This window comes from Phycodurus eques, chromosome 6 (assembly GCF_024500275.1).
Source record: "Phycodurus eques isolate BA_2022a chromosome 6, UOR_Pequ_1.1, whole genome shotgun sequence".
In the NCBI taxonomy this organism is placed as follows: Eukaryota; Metazoa; Chordata; class Actinopteri; order Syngnathiformes; family Syngnathidae; genus Phycodurus; species Phycodurus eques.
In genome coordinates this window covers 4,057,968-4,082,298 of record NC_084530.1, presented here as the reverse complement: position 1 = coordinate 4,082,298, position 24,331 = coordinate 4,057,968, and the positions used below count along the sequence as shown (strand labels likewise).

Below are 24,331 nucleotides of genomic sequence, written 5' to 3'. Positions count from 1 at the left end.
AATCTCATTTCTCACCATCTTGGAGTCCTTCAGGTGTTTTTTAGCAAACTCCATGCGGGCTTTCATGTGTCTTGCACTGAGGAGAGGCTTCCGTCGGGCCACTCTGCCATAAAGTCCCGAATGGTGGAGGGCTGCAGTGATGGTTGACTTTCTAGAACATTCTCCCATCTCCCGACTGCATCTCTGGAGCTCAGCTACCGTGAGCTTTTGGTTCTTCTTTACCTCTCTCACCAAGGCTCTTCTCCCGTGATTGCTCAGTTTGCCCGGACGGCCAGCTCTATGAAGGGTTCGGGTCATCCCAAACGTCTTCCATTTAAGTATTATGGAGGCCACTGTGTTCTTAGGAACCTTAATTGCAGCAGCATTTTCTTTATAACCTTGGCCAGATCGGTGCCTCGCCACAATTCTGTCTCTGAGCTCTTCAGACAGTTTCTTTGACCACATGATTCTCACTTCCTCTGACATGCACTGTGAGCTGTAAGGTCTTAAATAGACAGGTGTGTGGCTTTCCTAATCAAGTCCAATCAGTATAATCAAACACAACTGGACTCCAAGGAAGGTGTAGAACCATCTCAAGGATGATCAGAGGAAATGGACAGCACCCGAGTTAAATATAGGAGTGGCACAGCGAAGGGTCCGAATACTTATGGCTGTGTGATATTTCAGTTTTCCTTTTTCAATAAATCTGCAAAAAATTTAACAATTATGTTTTTTTTCTGTCAATATGGCGTAATGTGTATACATTAATGAGGGAAAAATTAACTTAAATTATTTTAGCAAATGACTGCTATATAACAAAGAGTGAAAATTTTAAGGGTGTGAACAAAATGATCAGGGACGCACAAAGCATGGTGAATCTGCAAGGCGAGCAACCGTTCGCAAGGCGAGCAACCGTTCGTTGTTACACGGACCTTTCTCTCTGCCGAGTATGATGCCACGTTGAGGGACCAGAGAGACTTAGGTGAAGTTAACATAGTGCAAATCAGTGAGTTTAACATTAATCTACTTTACTAATATGACATTAGCACTCCGGGTTGTGGAGTGTCTCTCTTAATTATGAGTAACGTCAAATGTGTGTTTTTTTTTTTTTTTTTTTTTTTTTTTTTTTTACTGTGATAAGGACAGTGTAACACAACCATAGCGGTATATACAGTATAGTGTGCTTTTTGCTCAGTGTAGTCACTGTGTGACATATGGCCAATCTGAGGATCTGTAAGTAGCAAAACTTTGAGTCAATTAGGTGACAAATGTGGCAAATGTGGCCAGAGAGGAATAAGAGTAAAATGGATCATCATCACCTATCCAAACAGAAGAGGGTTTTGGCGAAGGGAGATGAAGGAAATATTTTTTTCTTGAAATTTCTTCATTTTAGTTTGAACAAATTGAAGACTTCCTAAACTTGTAGTAGTACAAAGAATAGTTTTCTTATTCATAGTCAGCTGTTCTAAGCTCATAAATGCACACCCATGAACATAATGTAATAATATGTCACAAAATGCTAAAATGCTAGCTTCTTAAGTGAAGATGCAGAAAGGCTGTTCATGCTTTACAATAAAAAAAAAGCCTGATCTTTTATGCACAATGTGAATTCAAGAAATAAAAACTGTTGATTTTATAAAAATGGAAACCATATAGTTGTACTTTATTATGTGAAAGGTCTTATTTTATCTTTTGTATTACATTTTGTGTGTCCTTCCGTGGGGCATAGGGATGATTAAATGGTATATACATCTGATTACCCAATAATTAGTAAAAAATAACTAAATAGATTTTTTTTAAAATGTTAAAAACTTCTTTTTGGGGGGGTACTTGGTTCATGAACGAAATAACTATCGGATCATCAATTCTAAAAAGATTCAATAGCGACAGCGCTAAACTCAACCCTTACCACTTGTCCCGGTGTCACGTCTCTGAAGTTATTGAAGGCAACATCATCACAAGTATCATGTGCAAATCAGCCACCTGGCTGGACAACGCATCCTGTGGCATGCTACCATTAATCATGGCAGGAACTCAAAATAAACAAAATATTTAGCGACACAGTTTATTTTTTTTTGTTGGTGACATGGAGAACGATGAATATTGTTTGTTAGTCCCAACAGAGATCCACTTTCCTCCAAAAGTATTGGGAAAATGAGGCCAGCCCTACACTATATTTTTGCTGTAGAATGAAAATATTTGGGTTTGACATCATAAGATGAAAATGAGATTAATGTTTAAAATTTTACTTTGCAGGTATTTATCTGAAAAACAACAAAGAAGATGACATTATTTTTAACAAAGTTAAAATGAGCTGGATTAGTCTCCACCTGAAAAGGGTAAATACTGACTTGAGTTGCCAGGGGCATTTTAGTTGAAGGAATATTGCTGGGACTTGCTCTCTGCAGACGTTCTTTCATCTGTTGGGTGTTGCCAGGGCCTGGGTTCAAGTGAACAGCTGCTTCTCTGTAAATAGATTCAATCTCAGAGCCGTTCAATGCAGTGACTTGACAACAGTGATCTAAATAAGTCAGAGCTAAATCCATCAGGCGAAGGACAAAACATTTTGTCCTCAACAATATGCCTGAAGTGTAGGTTATAGTTATTTCTGTTATTCATGACCTAGAAGTGAGACAATTGTTGAAATGTCAGAAATCTCACCAAGCTATGCATGAATAGACCATGTGCAGAATTATTAGGCAAGTATTTTGACCATATCATCACTTTTGAGCGTATTTCCTAGCTCCCAACTGGATGAACCTGAATGCTTAATGGATTTAGGCATAGCAGGTGCTGGGGGATAATTATGAGGCACCTTCTTTTCTTTCGGCAAAATGGGCAGAAAAGAGATTTAACTTTGAAAAGTCAAAAATTAACAAAAGTCTCTCAGCAGGATCCAGCACTCTTGAAATATGTAAGATCACAGAACCATCAAATTTTTGTTGCGAATAGCCAACATATTTGCAAAAAACGCATTGAGAGAAAAATACGCAGACTGCCAAGGATTTGAGAAGAATCAAGCGTGAGGCCACCAGGAACCCGTTATCTTGAAGTTCTGCCATATTTCAGAACTGCAACCTACCTTGAATACCTCAAAGTAGTAGAAGATGTTCAGTGTTGAGAGACATGGCCAGGGTAAGAAAAGCTGAAAAAAAGACCACCGCTGAACAAGGCACATAAGATGATGCACCTAGACTGGGCCAAGAAATATCTGAAGACAGATTGCAATTGTACGTTGAGGAACATTGTCCTTAAACTGTACGACTATTTTCTCACGCACTTGTTCACAAAGAGGTGAACCTCACCCCATCTTTGCTTGTGAATGACTGAGCAACTCAGGGAAGCTCCTTTTATACCCAATCATGGCACCCGCCTGTTCACCTGTGGGATGTTCTACACAGGTGTTTGATGAGCATTCCTCAATTTTCTTTTTTGCCACCTGTCCCTGCTTTTTTGGAACTTGTTGCAGCCATAAAATTCTAAGTTAATGATTATTTGCTCAAAACAATTAAGTGTATCAGTTTGAACATTAAATATCTTCTCTGAACGTGATTTGCAAATCATTGTATTGTATTCTTTTTATTTATGTTTCACACAACGTCCCAACTTAATTGGAATTGGGGTTGTATATGATGGTTGTTGCTTCGCAGTCCCCGCTATATTGGAGATTTGTTTTGTACAATTTGTACAGTATTTATGTGCTATTCATTGCTCTTGCTCTCTCTCAATACAGTATCTTGTGTTTCAGCCTGCCATGATATAAAATTTTTAGGATGATATATTTGTAACTCTGTGACACCAAATGGTGTTAGACTGGACCCAAACGCAGACTGAGCCAGAGGAAGCAGTTGGTAGGGGTTTTATTGAGGGGTAGCACGAGGTCTGGAATTCCAAGGCATGAGGGTGGTCCGTTGGAGCAGGGAGTGTGCAGGAGGCTGGAGTGTGAGCAAGTGAGTGAGCTTGGCAGTGTGGTTGGGACGGGCGGCGTGGCAGGAGGTGCGAGAATGCTTCCAGCGCCAAAGTATTCTCACACCTCCATGAAACTGCCCAGCTTCAGTGCAGGCACGTCGTAGTTTCATTCGGAAGGTGACAGGCAATGGGAAAAGAAGGCACAGGGGTGGAGTTTCTGGGTTTCAGGGTCCCGCTGGGAGAGGACGGCTCCAGCTCCTGTGTCCGAGGCGTCAACCTCTACAACAAACTGGAGGGAGAAGTCAGGCTGTCTCAGGATAGGAGCACTGGTGAACAGTTCCTTAAGGCATTCGAAGGCTTGGGAAGCAGCAAGTGTCCAACGAAACGGGGAGCTGGTAGAGGTGAGACTCGTCAGGGGAACAGCCACTTTGCTATAGTCTCGAATGAATCGGCGGTAGAAGTTCGCGAAACCCAGGAAGCATTGCAGCTCCTTGCGGGTGGAGGGGATGTGCCACTTGATGACTGCCTGGATCTTAGATGGATCTTTGCCCTTTAGCAATGATGTATCCCAAAAAGTGTACAGAGGTGAGTTTGCCTTCACACTTTTCAGGTTTGACAAAGAGGCGGTTTTCCAGGAGGCGCTGAAGCACTTGGCCAGCGAGCGGAAGAAAATGAGGATGCCGTCTAGGTAGACAAAGACGGACCGGTTTAGTATACATCGGAGGACGTCGTTGATGAACGTTTGAAAAACTGCGGGGGCGTTGGTTAACCCAAAGGGCATGACCAAATATTCAAAATGTCATAGGGGTCTATTGAAGGCTGTTTTCCATTCATCCACTTCTTTAATGTAGATGAGGTGATATGCGTTGCGCACGTCCAACTTGGTGAAGATCTGAGCATCGCAAAAGGGTTCAAATGAGGGGTCAATGAAGGGCAGCGTGGATTAGCCGATGATGTCGTTGAATCCACGGAAGTCAATGCAGGGACAGAGAGTGGAATCTTTCTTCGCAACAAAGAAGAAACCATCCCCATAGGAGGAGAAGGAGGGCTGAATGAGTCCAGTGGCTAAGGAGTCGCGGATGTAGTTCTCAATGGCACTCTTTTCAGGATGGGAAAGGTTGTAGAGGCGACTTGGGGGAGAGGGGCTCCAGGAAGGAGGTGCAGTCATAAGGGCGGTGGGGCGGTAGCGAGATGGCCAAATCCTTTTGAAAAACTGGAGAGATGTCGTGGTATTCTTCTGGGACCAGAGAGAGATCGAGTGGTGCTACTAGTGGCTTCACTGAAGGTTGGGACTGTTGAAAGAAGACAGTGAGAGTGGCAAAAATGGCTCCAACCAGTAATCGATAGTGGGTCCAATCGATCGTGGGATTGTGTTTCTTTAGCCAGGAAAGTCCAGGGACAAATGTGGTCTCTGGAGAGGGGATGGCGAACGGTTGGAGGGTTTCCCGGTGGTTGCCAGAGATGAGGAGGGTGATCGGTGCAGTCTGGTGAGTCACTGGAGAAATGAGGCGCCCATTCAGGGCAGTAACCTTCTTGGGGAAAGAGAGGGGTAGGAGGAGTAGCCGGAGCTGACATGCCAACCCCTCGTGAATAAAGCTGTCGTCAGCTCCGGAGTCGATGAGGGCGGTTACTGGTGTATTGCAGATCAGTCCAAGGATGCAAGAAGGAACAGTCATATGAAAGGGAGAGTTGGGGGAGAAATTGGTCTTGCTCACCACGGCGCTCTTGGTCCGTGGGGAGCCCGGTCTTTTGGCTTCAGTGGGCAGGAGGCGATGAAGTGGCCATGCTCCCCAAAGTAGACACAAAGCCGGTGACTCATGCGCCGCTGACACTCCAGAGGATCTAGAAGGGTCTTGCCCAGCTGCTTAGGTTCCTCCTTTCCGGTCGGGAGTGATGAGGAGGCAGCAGAGGTTTCTGCGCACAGAGGGGTCGTTGGAGGAGCTATGCTCACAGAGGGTGCTAAACTGTGAAATCTACCCTCTTTCTCTCTATCCATATCCCTCCCACAATTATCCAACTTGTTAGCTAAGGAAATTAGCCCCTCCAACAAGGTGGACTCGTCCCTAGCCATTAATTCATCTTTGAGCTGCTCGGACAACCCCTTGGCAAAAATCCCCATCATCCCACCCACACTCACCAGCCAGAATCCAAAAATTGATGGAATACAAGGCTATGGATTTGGAGCCCTGAGTAAGGGCCAGGAGCCACCGAGAGGCTTCTCTACCCTTAATGGGGTGGTCAACAAAGCGGTAGCCCATCGAGCAGCTTAATTCAATTTAACAAAAACTGGCTACAAGAACCTAGATCCCCAGAGTAAGGAGGGGAGGGGGAACGTGATGCTCTTTGTAGGGGGGGAGGGTGATTTGGAGTAGCGGGCTCAGGAGGAGTGTTCACAGGGGGTTCAGTGAGGTGGGGGTTGCCTGGGTGCATCTTTTTTTTCTCTTTTCTTTACAGCATAATAATTAGTACATCGTTTTTAAGAACAATTAACTTTCAGTTCTTAAGAACATTGAACATTGGCATTGTAATATAGAATAAGGAATGAAATATCTTAGATAAATAAAAATAAAAGTAAATCAGACTCATGCTCTGGTCACAAAAATTGCACTTAACATTTGGCACATAGATATAGATTCATTAACCCAGTAAAGTTGCACAGATAAGTGTCTCAAAGCCTGCCAAATTTGAAAGAATAATAAAAAAAAATCACCATGTATCACCATTGAAAACAATTGGGCTTTGTCACTTTTTTTAAATCAAATGCCATACATTTTAATATCACTGTTATTTTTTCATTCACATATTTTTCTTTTATTTATTGTATTAATGTTTTCATGTTATGTACTGTATAATTTCTGCTGCCTCTTGGCTTTTGAGAAAGAGATCATATCCCTCAATAAGCTTTTACTTGATTAAATAAAATATAAAATAAGGCTTGCCCTCGGGCTGCTGGATTGTGTTGTGAGACCTTCACCTGCCAATCAAATGATGCTGAAAATTAGTTCGCTGAAATCAACTACTGCCTGAACATTGATAATGTGCGCCGCTGTCGTTATGCAGTTTGAAACTGTTAACTTTGTCCAATGTGTGTGTGTGTGTTGTGTCTAACAAAAACACAACACCGAGCTCCGATGTTTTAATGATGTCACCGCAGTCGAGTGAGCTTTTTGCTCCAGCTCTTAGCGCACTAGCTCATTAGCTCGTAGGCTAGCAAAAGTAATAAGCAGTTAACTAACAGAGAAAACGCCATTCTGCCAGTGGCTTGTTGCGTGAGCGGTGCAGCGGGTGTTACCACAACAATGAAAATGTATCGACTTCAGACAAAAACTCCCGTGTCCATTGTATGGAACGATAACCCGCCCTCCTCTGCCTCGGATTAACTAGCACCAAGACATGATTCGTACTTTTGATTCGCTTTGTGTGAAAGCTCTTCACAACACATATACACATACGTAGAGCGGGTCCTAAACCACGCGTTTACGGATGCAGAATGAATATGCTTCATGCATCCCTGCTAATTTTTGTGTATCTCAGATGCGGGATGCACATCAAATGGGATCCCTGTGTGTGCTGTATCTTGTGTGTGAACGCATGATTTGATAGGATTTTGGTCACATGTGATTTTCAGCCTTTGTGCGTACCTACACTTATAGTAAGAATCCTACGCATACTGTATATTACATACACCTGCCATAACATTATGAACAGTTGCAAAATATAATTATTTAAGACAAGAGCTAGCCGACGCAAAGATAATAAACTAATTCTGTTGTTCAATTTTGATGGACATTAAAGAAGTCCAACAAGAGAACTACTTGCTCAGAGAAATAATCCAGATAAGACAAAGAAAGTAAACCGAGGAATAGGCACATAATGCTGACCCATCAGGGTGACTTACAATGGGGAAATGGACAGGAATGTAGGCATGAGAGTATGATAAATTAGATTTGAAAATAATTGCATTGAAAAAATAAAGTCATTTAATGTAAGAATGTACAGTACTACATAGAAAAAAAATAAAGAAGTAGTATTTTCTTTATATTTCTCTGTATAATTTTATTTCACAAAAATGCAAGCGTGATAGGGATGATGTGCAGTTAATCATATTTTCCTATAGCCTGCTCTACTGGGAACAACCCACTTAAAAAGCAGCTCTTATCCCCTTCAGTCCTTCGCTAAGCAAACATTGTTTAATTCAATCCACCTTAATGATGCAAATTTATGTTATTATTTCTAGCTGTATTATATAATGGCAGAACATATTCAGAAATGGAATCGGGATGTATTTTCGGGGGGAGCAGGAGAGGACATTATTTAGCATTACTTTGTCTGATTGTTTTTTGTTTTTAATTGTATTTTATAGCAGAGTTTTCTGTTATTACGTCCTCTTCTAATCAGCACTTTTTATGACTTTTTTTTAAACCACTTGTGAGTAAATCCTACATTGCTTGCCTTTAGGATTATTTCTTGCCATTCTGAACCAAAACTAAATGTTATTTTCTGCAAACGCTATATTGTGCCAGTAGTGACATATGTATATATAGTGACACAATATGCTGTGTTGTTAAAAAAAAAAAAAAAAAGAAAAAAGAAATAACGTTGTTTTCCAGTCTAGTGCAGAAATATGCATTATGGCTCAGAGGTCTAAACGAGGTGAGGTTTTAATGTTCTTGCCTTTGGAGGCAGTATCATACCCATTCCAGCATCTGTTGAAAAGGGAATTGCAGGAAGCTGAAAGAGGGTGTGAAGCACACAACTGCTGCTTATACACACTTCTCTCACCCTGCTGTAGTGAAAGGAATTGTCTGAGAAAGTATTTTATGTTTCACACCCAGTGCTAGCTCTCACCATGTCACACATCTACAATGGGTACGGAAAGTATTCAGACCCCCATCCTATTTTTCACTCTTTGCTATATTGAAGCCATTTGCTGAATAATTTAAGTTCATTTTTTTCCTCATTAATGTACACATAGCACCCCATATTGACGGAAAAAAACGGAATTGTTGACATTTTTGCAGATTTATTAAAAAAGAAAAACTGAAATATCACACAGCCGTAAATATTCAGACCCTTTGCTTTGAAACTCACATTTAACTAGGGTGCTGTCCATTTCTTCTGATCATCCTTGAGATACATCTTCATTGGAGTCCAGCTGTGTTTGATTATACTGATTGGACTTGATTAGGAAAGCCACATACCTGTCTATATAAGACCTTACAGCTCACAGTGCATGTCAGAGCAAATAAGAATCATGAGGTCAAAGGAAATACCTGAAGAGCTCAGAGATTGTGACAAGGCACAGATCTGGCCAAGGTTACAAAAAAAATCTGCTGCACTTAAGGTTCCTAAGAACACAGTGGCCTCCATAATCCTGAAATGGAAGACATTTGGGATGATCAGAACCCTTCCTAGAGCTGGCCGTCCGGCCAAACTGAGCAATAGGGAGAGAAGAGCCTTGGTGAGAGAGGTAAAGAAGAACCCAAAGATCACTTTGGCTGAGCTCCAGAGATGCAGTCAGGAGATTGGAGAAAGTTCTAGAAAGTCTACCATCATTTCAGCCCTCCACCAATCGGGGCTATATGGCAGAGTGGCCCGACAGAAGCCTCTCCTGCAAGACACATGAAAGGCCAGATGGAGTTTGATAAAAAAAAAAAAAACACCTGAAGGACTCCAAGATGGTGAGAAATAAGATTATCTGGTCTGATGAGACCAAGATAGAAATTGTTGGCCTTAATTCTAAGCGGTATGTGTGGCACTGCTCATCACCTGTCCAATACAGTCCCAACAATGAAGCATGGTGGTGGCAGCATCATGCTGTGGGGGTGTTTTTCAGCTGCAGGAACAGGACGACTGGTTAGAATCGAAGGAAAGATGAACGCGGCCAAGTACAGGGATATCCTGGACGAAAACCTTGTCCAGATTGTTCGGGACCTCAGACTGAGCCTAAGGTTCACCTTCCAACAAGACAACGACCCTAAGCACACAGCTAAAATAACGAAGGAGTGGCTTCAGAACAACTCTGTGACTGGTCTTGAATGGCCCAGCCAGAGCCCTGACTTAAACTCAATTGAGCATTTCTTGTTTTTTTCCCCCTGTCAATATGGGGTGCTGTGTGTACATTAACGAGTAAAAAAAAAAGAACTTAAACTTAAAAGCAAATGGCTACAATATAACAAAGTGAAAAATTTAAGGTAAAAAAAGTACAGTTTTCTGGCATTCAGAAAACTACTTTCCGTACAGTTTTCTGAATGCATGATTGCATGACAGCCGCAGTAATATCGTGTGCCACTGGGTTCTGTGTGAAAGGATCATTGTGGATGAATTCCAGATCTACTTACAGTATAAGGTTCAAATGCAGTAACTTTGGAGAATTTCTAACCGAAAGAGGCTACAGAGAGCAAGTGAGAGCTAGCAACTAGACTCAGGTTTGTGACAAAAGCAGTCAGTATATAACTCGTTCCATCCATCCATCCAATTCATTATTGTTTTTATTAAAATTGGGCTTTTTTGCTGGAACCAGTGATTACAAGTAACTGTCGCTAATGCTTTGTCACACATAACAATACCTCCAAAGCTATAATTTTTTTTTAAATCCACTTTTTTACTGATTCTTGATCAGTATGACACGTGATGTTGAGTTTGATCCAAAAAGATTTCTCAGCTGCTGCAGAGCATTTCTCAGTTCACTGGCTCTCCAGATGGCAAGTACCTTTAGTGCTCAGCATCCTTGTCTCTGGCTGCGACATCTCTGCTGTGCTCCATTGAACTGAAGCAGACGCGCCTTCTCGCTTTACTTTTAATGGACTAAATTAGAAACACATGATCAGGACAGCACAGACAATGCCCTTGCCCACACAATAGAGACATAATGAGGCTTCTTGTCCATTTGTGATTATCTACTCATAATTAGGGTTGATTGTGGAAAAAATTTTAATAAACTGTATATAGTTTATCAGGGGAAAAAAAGAATGAAATTTAAATGGATCACAAAGGCCACATATTGAATGACTTGAAGCAAAGTAATGTCAGTTTGACAAACAGGTCAACATTGACAATTTACACACCTACCATAACTAGTTACTTGTAAACAAATACCTGTACATGTAGCCAACTTAGTGTGATAAACAAATGTCCTGTGTCTGCGTGAAGTCTATCCATCCATTTTCCGTACCGCTTATCCTCACTCGGGTCGCAGGCCTGCTGGAGCCTATCCCAGCTATCTTCGGGCTAGAGGCGGGGTACACCCTCATGTGGTTGCCAGCCAATCGCAGGGCACATACTGTATAAACAAACACATTTACATTTACACCCACAGGAAATTTAGAGACTTCAATTAACTTATCATGCATGTTTTTGGAATGTGGGAGGAAAACGGAGTACCTGGAGAAAACCCACGCAGGCACGGGGAGAACATGCAAACTCCACACAGGCGAGGCTGGATTTGAGCCAAGGTCGTCAGAACTGTGAGGCAGACGTGCTAACCAGTCGGCCACCGCTATGAAGCATAGTATCTATTATTATTATTATTCATTCATTCATTCATCTTCCGTTCCGCTTATCCTCATTAGGGGCGCAGGCGTGCTAGAGCCTATCGCAACTGACTGGGCGAGAGGCCAGGTCCACCCTGAACTGGTCTCCAGCCAATCGCAGGGCACATATAAACAAACAACCATTCGCACTCACATTCACACCTACGGGCAATTTTGAGTCTTCTATTAACCTACCCTGCATGTTTTTGGGATGTGGGAGGAAACCATAGTGCCCGGAGAAAACCCACACAGGCACGGCGAGAACATGCAAACTCCACACAGGCGGGGCCAGGATTTGAACCCCAGTCCTCACAACTGTGAGGCACATGTGTTAACCGGTCGCCCAGTGCTGCCTATTAATATTATTATTATCATTATCATTATCATTATCATTATCATTATCATTATCATTATTAGTATTATTATTATTGTTATTGTTATTGTTATTTTTATTATTATTATTGTTATTATTATTATTATTATGTCACTGATGGTGTAGTGGTACACTCGCCTGACTTTGGTGAAGGCAGCATGGGTTCCGTTCCCACTCAGTGACAGTGTGAATGTTAGTGCGAATGGTTGTCCATGTCAATATGTGCCCTGCGACTGACTGGCGACCAGTTTAGGGTGTAGTCCGCCTTTCGCCCAAAGTCTTCTGGGATAGGCTCCCGCACCCTGCGACCTTAACCAGGATAAGCGGTGTTGAGAATGGATGGATATTATTATTATAGTTCTGTTGAGAATAGTTTCTTGTTAAATAAAGAAGGAAATAACTAAATGTGAGTGCTTGCTTGGAGCTGAACGAGTTCAATCCAGATTAGTTCCTTCCTAGTTATCATAGATCCACCACCACTGTTTTCTGCTTAGCCGAGGTCAGATCGCGGAGGCAGCAGAAGCACAAACTTCCCTCTCCCCAGCCACTTCATCCAGCTCTTCCAGGTGGATCTGGAAACGTACCCAAGCCAGCTGGGAATGCTCTCTCCCGCATGTCCTGGGTCATCCCCAGGGCCTCCTCCTGGTGGGACATGCCCGGGACACCTCACCAGGGAGGCAGACGGCGGCATCCTAACCAGATGCTCGAGCAACCTCATCTGGCACCTCTTGATGCGGACGAGCAGCGACTTAACTCTGACCGCCTCCCGGAGGACCAAGCTTCTCACCCTATCTCTAAGGGACAGCCCGGACACCTTGCGGAAGAAATTCTTTTCAGCCGCTTGTATCCATGATCTTGTTCTTTCGGTCACGAGCCACAGCTTTTGACAATACTGTAGGTGAGGGTAGGAACATAGATGGACCGGTAAATAGAGAGCTTTGCTTTTTGGCTCAGCTCTTTCCTTACCATGACAGACCGATACAGAGTCTGCATCACTACAGACACAGATTTTGGGGATTAGCCTTCCCGTTCCAACATAATAACATGGATGAGAGAATTTGGTCTGGATGTACTTGACTGTCCTGCACAAAGTCTTCCCCTCAACCCGATACAGCACCTTTGGGTTGATTTCAAGTGCAGACTGAGAGCCAGGCCTTCTTATCCAACATCAGTGTGTGACCTCACAAATACAGTATGTAACTTCAAAGATTGTTACGTTGACTTCTTGAGTCACACACTAGTTTCCACAATTAAAATACCTCTCTACCTAGCTTCATTTTTTAAATGCTAATAGAGGCTACTTACAGATTTGATGGTGAAGTTACCCTTTAAAGATGTCATCCTTCAATTTCTGAATGAAATTACAGCCACAAGGTATATTGTTAAAATGTAAAAGGAGTTCAAAAGTTCACTCTCGTGTTTGAAATTACTTTGTTTGGATCCCATTTTATACAATCTTTCTGAGATGTATCCAACAATAATGATACTTTCTTAATATAGAACTTGACCTATAGTTGATTTCTGTAGTTGATCCCTTGTCAAATACATTCCCGATAAATAAAAAACTGTAATAATACCCCTAAAATTCAAAATTTTAAAAATGTTACATAAATTAATAAATGGTTAAATCTGCAAAGGCACAGTATATTGATACAGCACTTGAAGTTGACTTTATATTTTGCACATGTACAGTACATATTGTTGTGACTGGTTGGTGTATCTGTTCCGTGTTGTCAGGTTTGGCTTACCTCCAATTGTGGCAACTTGATGTGTTGCAATCGCGTGTTGGCGCGACAATATATTTTTCTATATTTACTTGCACTTGTTCATAATCCAGAAGTCTTGCAGTCTTTCGAATTATAAGACTTCCAGACGGCTTCGAGGAAATTCTGGTCCACCATCGAGTGTCTCAGGAGGGGGAAGCAGTGCACGATCAACACTGTGTTTAGTGGGGATGGGGTGCTGCTGACCTCAGCTCGGGACGTTGTGAGTCGGTGGGGAGAATACTTCGAAGACCTCCTCAATTCCACCGACACGCCTTCCCATGAGGAAGCAGAGTCTGGGTTCTCTGAGGCGGTCTCTCCTATCTCTGGGGTCGAGGTCAACGAGGTGGTTAAAAAGCTCCACGGTGGCAAGGCCCCGGGGGTGGATGAGATTTGCCCGGAGTTCCAAAAGGCTCTGGATGTTGTGGGGCTGTCCTGGTTGACACGCCTCTGCAACATCGCGTGGGTGGGGTGGGGTGGTGGTCCCCCTTTTTTGGAAGGGGGACCGGAGAGTGTTTTCCAACTACAGGGGGATCACACTCAGCCTCCCTGGTAAGGTCTATTCAGGGGTGCTGGAGAGGAGGGTGCATCGGGAAGTCGAATCTCAGATTCACGAGGAGCAATGTGGTTTTCCTCCTGGCCGTGGAACAGTGGACAAGCTCTACACCCTCGGCAGGGTCCTCGAGGGTGCATGGGAGTTCGCCCAACCAGTCTACATGTGTTTTGTGGACTTGGAGAAGGCGTTCGACCATGTCCCTTGGGGAGTCTTGTGGGGCGTGCTCGGGAGTAAGGGGTACCGAACCCCCTGATATGGGCTGTTCAGTCCCTGTACGACCAGAGTCAGAGTTTGGTCCGCATATCCAGCAGTAAGTCGGACTAATTTCCGATTAGGGTTGGACTCCGCCAAGGCTGCCCTTTGTCACCGATTCTGTTCATAACTTTTATGGACAGAATTTCTAAGCGCAGCCGTGGCGTAGAGATAGTCCGTTTTGGTGGTGTCAGTATTGCATCTTTGCTTTTTGCAGATGATGTGGTTCTGTTGGCTTCATCAAGCCGTGATCTCCAACTCTCACTGGAGCAGTTCGCAGCCGAATGTGACGCGGGATGAGAATCAGCACCTCCAAATCTGAGACCATGGTCCTCAGTCGGAAAAGGATGGCGTGCCCTCTCCAGGTCAGGGATGAGATCCTGCCCCAAGTGGAGGAGTTCAAGTATCTTGGGGTCTTTCCACGAGTGAGGGAAGAATGGAACAGGAGAGCAACAGGCGGATCGGTGCAGCGTCTGCAGTCATGCAGACTTTCTATCGGTCCATTGTGGTAAAGAAGGAGCTAAGCCAAAAGGCGAAGCGCTCAATTTATCGGTCGATCTATGTACCTACCCTCACCTACGGTCACGAGCTGTGGGTCGGATACCAGCGACCGAAATTATTTTCCTCCGCAGGGTGTCCGGGCTTTCCCTTAGAGATAGGGTGAGAAGCTTGGTCATCCGGGACGATCTCAGAGTCGACCCGCTGCTCCTCCACATCGAGAGGAGCCAGATGAGGTGGTTAGGGCATCTGATTCGGATGCCTCCTGGGCACCTCCCTGGTGAAGACCCCGGGGACGACCCAGGAAACGCTGGAGAAACTACGTCTTTCGGCTGGCCTGGGAACGCCTCGGGATCCCCCCGGAAGAGCTGGAGGAAGTGGGTGTGGAGAGGGGAGTCTGGGCGTCCGTGCTAAAGCTACTGCCCCCGCGACCCGACCTCGGTTAAGCGGAAGAAAATTGATGGATGGATGGATGGATGGGTGGATTGTTCATAATCCGCACCCGGAAAATAGAAAAAACTGTGCATTATAATTGAGAAATTATGGTACTCATGACCTTTGACCCCCCCCACAAAAAAAAATAATATAAAAACCGGCAAGCTGTATCTTGGCCACCCTAACAATGGAAGACCTGGATGCTGTAGCCACTAAGGAAAGGCAAAAGGCCACCTCCAAGTTTGAAATTCAAACTTAGTCAGGTTTTGCCATCACCATTGATTTAATGCAACAGTTTGGTTTTCTTAAGGGTACATAAGATTAATGAATGTAAATGCTAAGCAAACTATAACAAACGTCCACCACTGTGCCTTTTTTTAAATTTTTATTTATTTTGGTTCAAACTAAACTAACTGAACTACAATTGTAAACACACAGATACTGTGGAAAGTAATGAGAAAACAATCTTTCAACATAAAAATAAATGTAATTCTTTGGCATTTCTCGTGCCCAAGACTGCCTCCATTGTATTATCCTAACCTCTGTTTACTGTGTGCGAACCATTAATCACAGAAAACCAGCTGTCTAATTGCCGACCATGTCAAGATAAAGCCAACAAAAGCAGTTTGATAACCCACAACACAGAAATATATTATTTATTGTTGTCTACTAAGTTCCAAGTGATAAAAGTGACATAGTAATTGTATGTGACACAGCAATCTATAATGCAGGAAATAGCCCCATATTTTTGACTCTTTCATGCATAAACCTGCCAAGTCACAAAAAAATGCCATTATGTTACAATCCCTGTCAATCATGATGACACTTAATGTCAGTGATATTATTTTTCTGTTTGTGCCGTTTCAAATTATTAGACAAAACGTGTATACTTTATTGTAAAAGCAAAGCTTTCATACATTGTCAATGTCCACTTCAACTGCCACACACGTATGTCACATTTAGTATGTAAGGAAACACTGCTGACATCTGAAACATTAGCAGTGTGATCATGCGTTCTTAATTTTAGCAGTTGACTTTTATAATTTGCAGTGAAAAACAACAAAACTATGAAACAGATGCAGGAATCCTGACCTTTTTACCTCCATGTTTTCTGCACAATCACAAGCCCTAATGTCTTGTTATCACAGCAAAATAGGACATACTGACTACTGGTAGAGAACAGCATGTCTGTAAGACTTCCACCTGCTCCATGGAAATCCCATGAGACCCAATGATGCCACAGATGAATAAATAAAAAGTCCTGCAGAGACCCCATGTCACAAATTCGTTCCTTTCTTGTTTGTGTGAGAGAATGACTCTTTCTGTGTTCACGCTATTCATTGTAGAACTTTCACTAACGATGTGAGCTAGTGAAATATATTATTTGTATCCTAGCCAGGACTGTCAGTGGCAGTTGATATATTTGGAAGATGCCGCATTTTCAGTGTTAACAAGTAGCTTTTATGTGTTTGCGACAGAAACCAAGCAGCAGGGTTAGCGCTTTGCTGTGTGTGGGAGCACGTTGTTCTTCCTTGAACTCCCGTCAGGGCCACCAGGCACTGCTGCCTAACAGCCAAATCTCCCCCACCCAAGACCCACCGTCCCCCAGAGATGGGTGTATGTGGTGCAATTAAAAATATGGGGATGAGTGTGTGATGCATTAAAATCCAGGAGGGCAGGAAAGGGGGAGGGACAGGGCGCACGGACCGGGAAACACCACAGACGTGTTGAAATCCGGTCCGACACCAACACCATCCCGACCCCATACCAGTCTCCCAGGAACCCCTGAATATGTATATGTGCCCAGATATGACCAGTGAGAAAAATATACACAGTGAGTGGCATGAGTATGTGTTAAGTGAGTGATTAAGAGGCATGGCTCCTGCAGGTCGGGCCCATCAGGCAGGACAAACACCGACGAGGGCCGCCCCACCCAGCCCCGCAGCACCGACCCCTTTTATTGTGCCCAGCCTAAGGCACACCTGTGCAATAATCATGCTGTCTAATCAGCATCAGAATCATCTTTATTTGCCAAGTATGTCCAAAAAACACACAAGGAATTTGTCTCCGGTAGTTGGAGCCGCTCTAGTACGACAACACACAGTCAATTTACAGAACACATTGGAGACAGAAAGACATTGACAAAAAAAAATATATATATATATATGATATCCCACACCTGTGAGGTGGGATGGATTATCTCGATAAAGGAGAAATGTTCACTAACACAGATTTCGACAGATTTGTGAACAATATTTGAGTCCAACTCATGAAAAATGTTCCCGAGTCCAACTCATGAAAAACGGGAGCAAAAACAAAAGTGTTGCGTTTATATTTCTGTTCAGTATAGAACCATCAGAGTTACAAAGCTGTCACAAAGTACAAAGCATAGTTTGATTAGAAATAAAGTTGAGTTTGAAATACAACTTTAAAACAATTCAGTGCAATACATTCAAACAATCGTAATCTCAGTTGTCGTGGAGCTTTTATAAGGTCTGAATACTTTTTTTTAGTGGTATGTTTTGAGACGAAAGAAAACATTTTATTACCACTCCAGTATACTGTATGTTGCGACTGGAGCAAAATTGTACAACTTGACTTGCGACTTCCTTAAACGGAGTAATGACTTGACTGGACTTGCTTGAAAATTTCTGGCGACTTGACTTGACTTGCTTGAGTTATTGCTTGCTTGATTTATTTTTCCCACAGTGACTTGGGACTTGCTTGAGACTTGAAGGTTATGATGTGAGACTTGCATGTGACTTGCACATACATTATGTGACTTAATCTCACCTCTGGTAATATGCACATCTGTGAAGGGACCATTAATGCTGAAAGGTACATACAGGTTTTGGAGCAACATATGCTACCATTCAAGCAACAGATAAGAACAGCTAGATTAGCTTTTTTAAAAAATTTTGGCAATCTGGATGCCCTTTGGCACTCACTCCCTGCCTCTCACGGGTCAGTCCAGCTACGATATCAGGTTTGATTGCATAAGATTTTTGTTTTGGGGGACAAGACTCTTTATTATTATCTGTGTTGTTCATGTTGAAGTATAGTACACGATACCGTATAAGAAGTATTTGTATACACAACAATTTGTAATTATGTGTTGACTTTCCCTCTTCAAAAGATTTTAGATACCTTATTTATGTCACTATTTTAGCAGGTGAAATAGATATCGATGGGAAGAGAACCATTTAGCAGATGTGTTGACTGATTACCTGGCTTGTCAACAGGTTTTTGCTCACCGACACACACAGCTATGTTTAGCATGATTGTTTAGGCTGTGTGTTTTATATTTACATTTATATGTAAGACATTTTATATTTTGTTTGGTAATAGAATTAGTACAGTGATTCTTAAATTGTGGTATGCGTACCACTGGTTATATGAAGGCTTGTGCCAAAAGAATCACTGAATTAAATAAATACAAATGAAACTGACAACATGTAAAATATGCAATACAATCACAGATATTAGAATGAAACTAGTAGCTATACTTACCACCTGTTTAGGTTTTTTTTGTTTTTTTGTTTTTGTTTTTTGTTTTGTTAATTCAGGACATCCTGTAAGTATAGGACATTTGTATTGCATTACTCTTTAAGCAGTGTTTGTTTTTAAACTTCGATTGAAGTAAAACATTGTTTTAACTTTCACGTGGAGTACATTTTAAATGAATCAATATTCAAGTACAGTTTTTTTTATTTTCCTACATTTAAGCGCAGTGTTTATATTCAATTTATGCATTATGTTACAATGGGGTTACAAGACTATACATTTTAGATATAAAACCTCTGCCTCTTTTTTTAAAAACTTTTATTTTAATGTTCATCATGATGGTAGTACTTTTTCCTTGGTGCAAAAAGTTTGATAACCACTATATTAGTAAATAAGGAATTTGATTGAAACGACAAACTAATTATTAAAAATGACACTTTGAACCATGCTATGCTGGACCTACTAGAAAGTAAGCAGGCTGAGCCCAAATAGCTCACTTGGAACTCAGATAATACAAAAACACAAAAGCTAATATTTACTCAAATACCTAAATGTCTTCCCTAGATAACCACAATTAGATAAGATAGATTTCAAGAAACATGCACTTCTTCAATAAGCATTTATAATTAAGTCAGTCAACAAATCCCTGGGCTCGTGTCGCAGCTGACTAACCATGTGTTTGATTTACCCGTGTGAGTGGGAAACTATGAAGCATACTGCGTGACAGCTCAGATGTTTTAAAATCTTCGATGTCAATGAACTGATGAATAGAAAGGGTAGAGGCTGTGCCTGCCGGTCCATATGTCACTGTCCAAAGAGATGAGTTATCCTGCTTGCCTCAACGCTACATCAACCCAAATGCTTCAGCGGGGAACCTTTTTATACAGAAGGTAGAAGAATCAGAGAGCCAATTCAGGGCAAACCAAATGCCCATGGGTTACCGTGTATGACACTTCAACTTCACAAAGGTCTCGACAAATGTGTGCTTCCAGCTAACCCAGAATCCATTACTTAACCTAAGGGACAAATGGAAAAAAAGCAGTGGTTTCTTCACATCTCTCAAAGCCCTCAAGTCATTCACTGTGCATTTTACTCAAACAATGAGCTGACAGTTCACAACAATTTGTATAAAGCTTTCCCAATCCTGTATGACCGTTTGGGCTGTTAATTGGGAGAGAGCATTATGGTTAAACATCTGTTTTGGGAGGCTGGTACTGAAATGAATATTTTGAAGGAAAAAAAAATCCAATCGGATGTAATGGAAATCGGTGCTACTAATTGGAACTACTTTTTTGTCATAATAATAATAATAAGAAGGAGGAGGATAAAAATAACTCCGTGCTGATGCCTTAATAAAGCCAGGGTCATATTGTCACTGCTATAAAAGCATTATTTTCTGTATAGACAATTTTGTAAGTAACATTTGAACATTCATTCATTCATCTTCCATTCCACGCATCCTCTCTAGGGTCGCGGGCGTGCTGGAGCCTATCCTAGCTATCGTTGGGCGAGAGGCGGGGTACACCCTGAACTGGTCGCCAGCCAATCGCACATTTGAACATTAAAGTGCAAAAATAAGTCGTTAATGATAAGATGTAAAAACAACACACTCGGTCTTTAATTTAAAATTAAGGTGTATTACAAAGGTGACAGCAAGTGCATCTCATTTTTAACATGTCACACATGTCAGTGTTAAAGTTGAATCAATGTAAATGTAAAACCAACAAAGCAGTGGTGAAGCTACCGAAATGAATTTCTGCTGAATTTTAGTATGTAACTTCTAATGTAAATTATTCTTCCCTTATGACATTCGTTCTCTCTTCATACTGTATCTATTGTTGAAACGGGCTTTTCAATTGAGATAAGTATCATATAAAAACAAAGAAAATGTCAATACATGCCCAGATTGAATTATTTGATGCAATGAATTGACGTTCACAAAATGCTCCCATAGCGTGTTTTTTTGTTTTTGTTTGTTTTTTTGTTTTTTTTCCCACAAATTTAAACTGAGTTTACACTGCAGATTAACTGGCCAAGAGTCACTGATGGTGTAGCGGTACACTCGCCTGACTTTGGTGCAGGCAGCGTGGGTTCAGTTCCCACTCAGTGACGGTGTGAATGTGAGTGTGAAAGGTGTTCCGTGTCTATATGTGCCCTGTGACTGACTGGTGACCAGTTCAGGGTGTAGTCCGCCTTTCGCCCGAAGTCAGCTGGGATAGGCTCCAGCGTCCCGCGACCCTAACCAGGATAAGCGGTGTTGAAAATGGATGGATGGATTAACTGGCCAATACTGGTTTATTATGTTGCCATTTTTGGGGGCATCTATTTACAATACATGTATTTTCAAGTGACTCATATCCATATGCTTAGATTGACTAAAAACCTGGACAAACCTGTAATTGTACACGACCAAAATGCATGTAAATAACGCCACAGGTGTCAACATCAGGGAACAATAACTCTGGTTTACAATTTTTCTTTTTTTTTTTTTTTTTTTGTAAACGTTTTCTCCGGGCACTCTGGTTTCCTCCCACATCCCAAAAACATGCGTGATAGGTTAATTGACAACTCTAAATTGCCCGTAGGTGTGAATGTGAGTGCGAATGTTTGTTTGTTTGTACGTGCCCTGCGATTGGCTGGCATCCAGTTCAGGGTGTACCCCGCCTCCTGCCCGATGACAGAGCCTGGGATAGGTTCCAGCACGCCCGCGACCCTAGTGAGGAGAAGCGGCTCAGAAAATGGATGGATTGATGTATTTTCAACTGATTTAGAAGAATTTTGAATTGCTGAATCCGAAAGTGAAATCCGTTTCTCTTGTTCAGGTCAGCTCTTTCTGCCAACTTGTTAACAGTTTATTAATCAAATGTTACAAACTTTGCTTAGTGTAAATTGAGTAGTACTACACTGATAAATGTAAGCACCAGTAAATTGAATGTTACGTTGCTATTGTTCAAAATTCAGGGCATGTACCTCAGTTTGTTTTAACCTCTAAACTAGGCGAATATATCTGTAAATGTAAACAAAAACAGGTGGCCATAATTCAAAAAGTTGACCGGATTGAGCAAAACTCAAAATTGTCCAAAATCAGCTAGAAAATCTTCGACAGTAAATTTCTTGTTGACCAGTGTAATCAATACATACGAAGAATATTAAACATACGGTTTCATTCAGTCACTGATTGAATTGTGGTGCATTTGCCTGACTTCGATGCAGGGAGCATGGGTTCAGTTCCCACTCAGTGACGGTGTGAATGTGAGTTTGTCCGTGTCTGTATGTGCACTGCGACTGACTGGCGACCAATTCAGGGTGTAGTCCGCCTTTCACCCGAAGTCAGCTGGGAAAGGCTCCAGCACGACGTAACCCTGAACATGATAAGCAGTATTGAGAATGGATGGATGAACGGTTCAATTCGCCCTGAACGACTGTTCCCACCATAGGTTGAAATTAAGGTAACCGTGGTATTATTCCACGGGTTACCATCAGCAATTACTGTCCATTTTAAAAAAACTCTGTATTCAGAATGCGTACACAGTATGCTTATACTGGTCTAAATTTGTATGGCATCACAAAGATTATGTAAAAGTAGCTGTATCTCGGTTCTTGATTACCATTAAATAAAGGACTACTTTCTAATTGGCAAGGGCGAGCAAAATCCTGTATGTATGATTGTATGCACGCTTGAATGGGCAGTTGGTAATTACTATGATAGCAGTTCAGTGCTATCCCCTGATAATGGTTGATAACCCCAGACTAACCTCCATTCTGGAATCACCTGGCTATGACTCAAGGTTGTTTCAAATATTAAATTAGCTACTCCAATTTGAGGCCACATTCATGTCAAACCATATCGACATATAGTTACCATTTATCTTGCTAAAAAAATGTTTTAATCTCATATCCACAGCTGTACAGCTCGTTAGACTTTGGGAGAAAATGGCAGCTTGTCCATGAACACGTTACCCCTACTAGATTCTATTGGTGAGTTAACCTTTTCACATCTTCAATTCTCTTTATTCCATTTCATTCCTCTCCTTCAAAGTTCCATTTATGTGCGAATGCTGTGGCCTTTGCTTGTCTTCTGTGTGACAGGGACAGTGGTATTGATGCTCACAAGCAGCATGACTGACTGGTGCTGCTGCTAAAATTCTGCACATTTGCAACCCTTGAGATAATCAGGCAGAGATTAAGCTTTTCGTTCAGAGTGCACTTTGCCTTCAGTATCTGACGACATGTTGCCTTCTACTTAATTTCTCATTTTGTGCTCATAGCTGGCATCTAATGAATAAATTAATTAGATATAACAATGTTTTTTTTTTCACAATGGCTTAAACCTCCAAGACAGTGTCACACTAAGTAGAAAGCTGTGTCCATTTTGTTTAATGCACATTTATTCCATTTATTTTAAGGAATATTTCACTTAGGATATTAATACAGTCAGAGTGTGGTGTCCCTTTGTTACCCAGTTGTGGCTGCATGTCAATTCCTTTATACCAGTGCTACCAAACATTTACTAAACCAAGGCACATATTTTAAATTTGAAAAAATCTCACAGTACACCACCAAACGAAAACAGAAGAAAAAAAAAAGTGGACACACAGTCTAAATATTTACCTTCTGCCATAGAGTCTGCCATAGAGTCTGCCATTTAATAGCCTGCTGCTATATGTCACTGCCATAAATAGTTGACAAAAGATATATTTATATGTAGTAAATAAATAATTTTCTATCAAATAATGATCTCTCACAGCACACTAAAGGCGCCATGGTACACTGGTTAGGATTCAATGTTTTATAATGTCGCATTTTATTGGAGGGAAGCAGGCCTGGATTTATTGTGATATTAATATTAATAATAAAAATGTTCACAGAAAACATGTTTTTTTCAGTGTATAATGCGCACCCCCAAAGTTGAACTCAAAATTCTGGAAAACCCTTCTACCCATGTATAATGCATTTCCACTAACATGTGTATGTGTTCACTGTGATGGGTTAAAGGCAGAGAACAAATTTCGTGTGCACGCATGTTCATGACAATAAAAGATGCTTCTTCTTCTTCTATAATGCATGATTTTGCTTTTACCCATATGATCAAAACATGAAGTATTTTTTCAAATAATTATTCTGAAATTCAGCACTTTATTTGAACATGTTATACTTTTTTATTTACTTGCTCTTATTTTGAAATTCACAGCCTTACTTTTATTTAGTAAATGAGAAAACACATAGTTGAGCTCATATGTTTGATTACCCAGGCAGAATTTGTAAGATGGGTACAATTCTTTAAAGAAAACATGAAGGGCGAGGCGAAACACATTTAATTAAAATTTAATGGGAATCAAATTAAACTGACAAGCATTTCAGAAAAGCATTATCATTAAACAAAACATAGCCATAAAGAAATGAATGATGGTTGTTGTTAAGTCATATTAAAAAAACAAAAAACAAAAACAAAACATATTTCACAAATTCTGCTAGGGTATGTAAACTCATGAGCACAAGTGTACATACAGTATTTGCAGTCATACGTACC

At 41.5% G+C, this 24,331-nt stretch overlaps 1 protein-coding gene across 3 annotated transcripts in view; it reads left to right on the top strand.

Moving 5' to 3' along the window:
• The window catches only part of sorcs3a (sortilin related VPS10 domain containing receptor 3a), a 281,809-nt gene that overhangs the window by 172,913 nt on the left and 84,565 nt on the right, over positions 1–24,331 (top strand). For all 3 annotated transcript variants that reach the window (XM_061679784.1, XM_061679782.1, XM_061679785.1), the window contains one exon: positions 22,706–22,779. In XM_061679784.1, the coding sequence (XP_061535768.1) occupies positions 22,706–22,779 (74 nt within the window). The remainder of the gene's footprint in view (positions 1–22,705; positions 22,780–24,331) is intronic.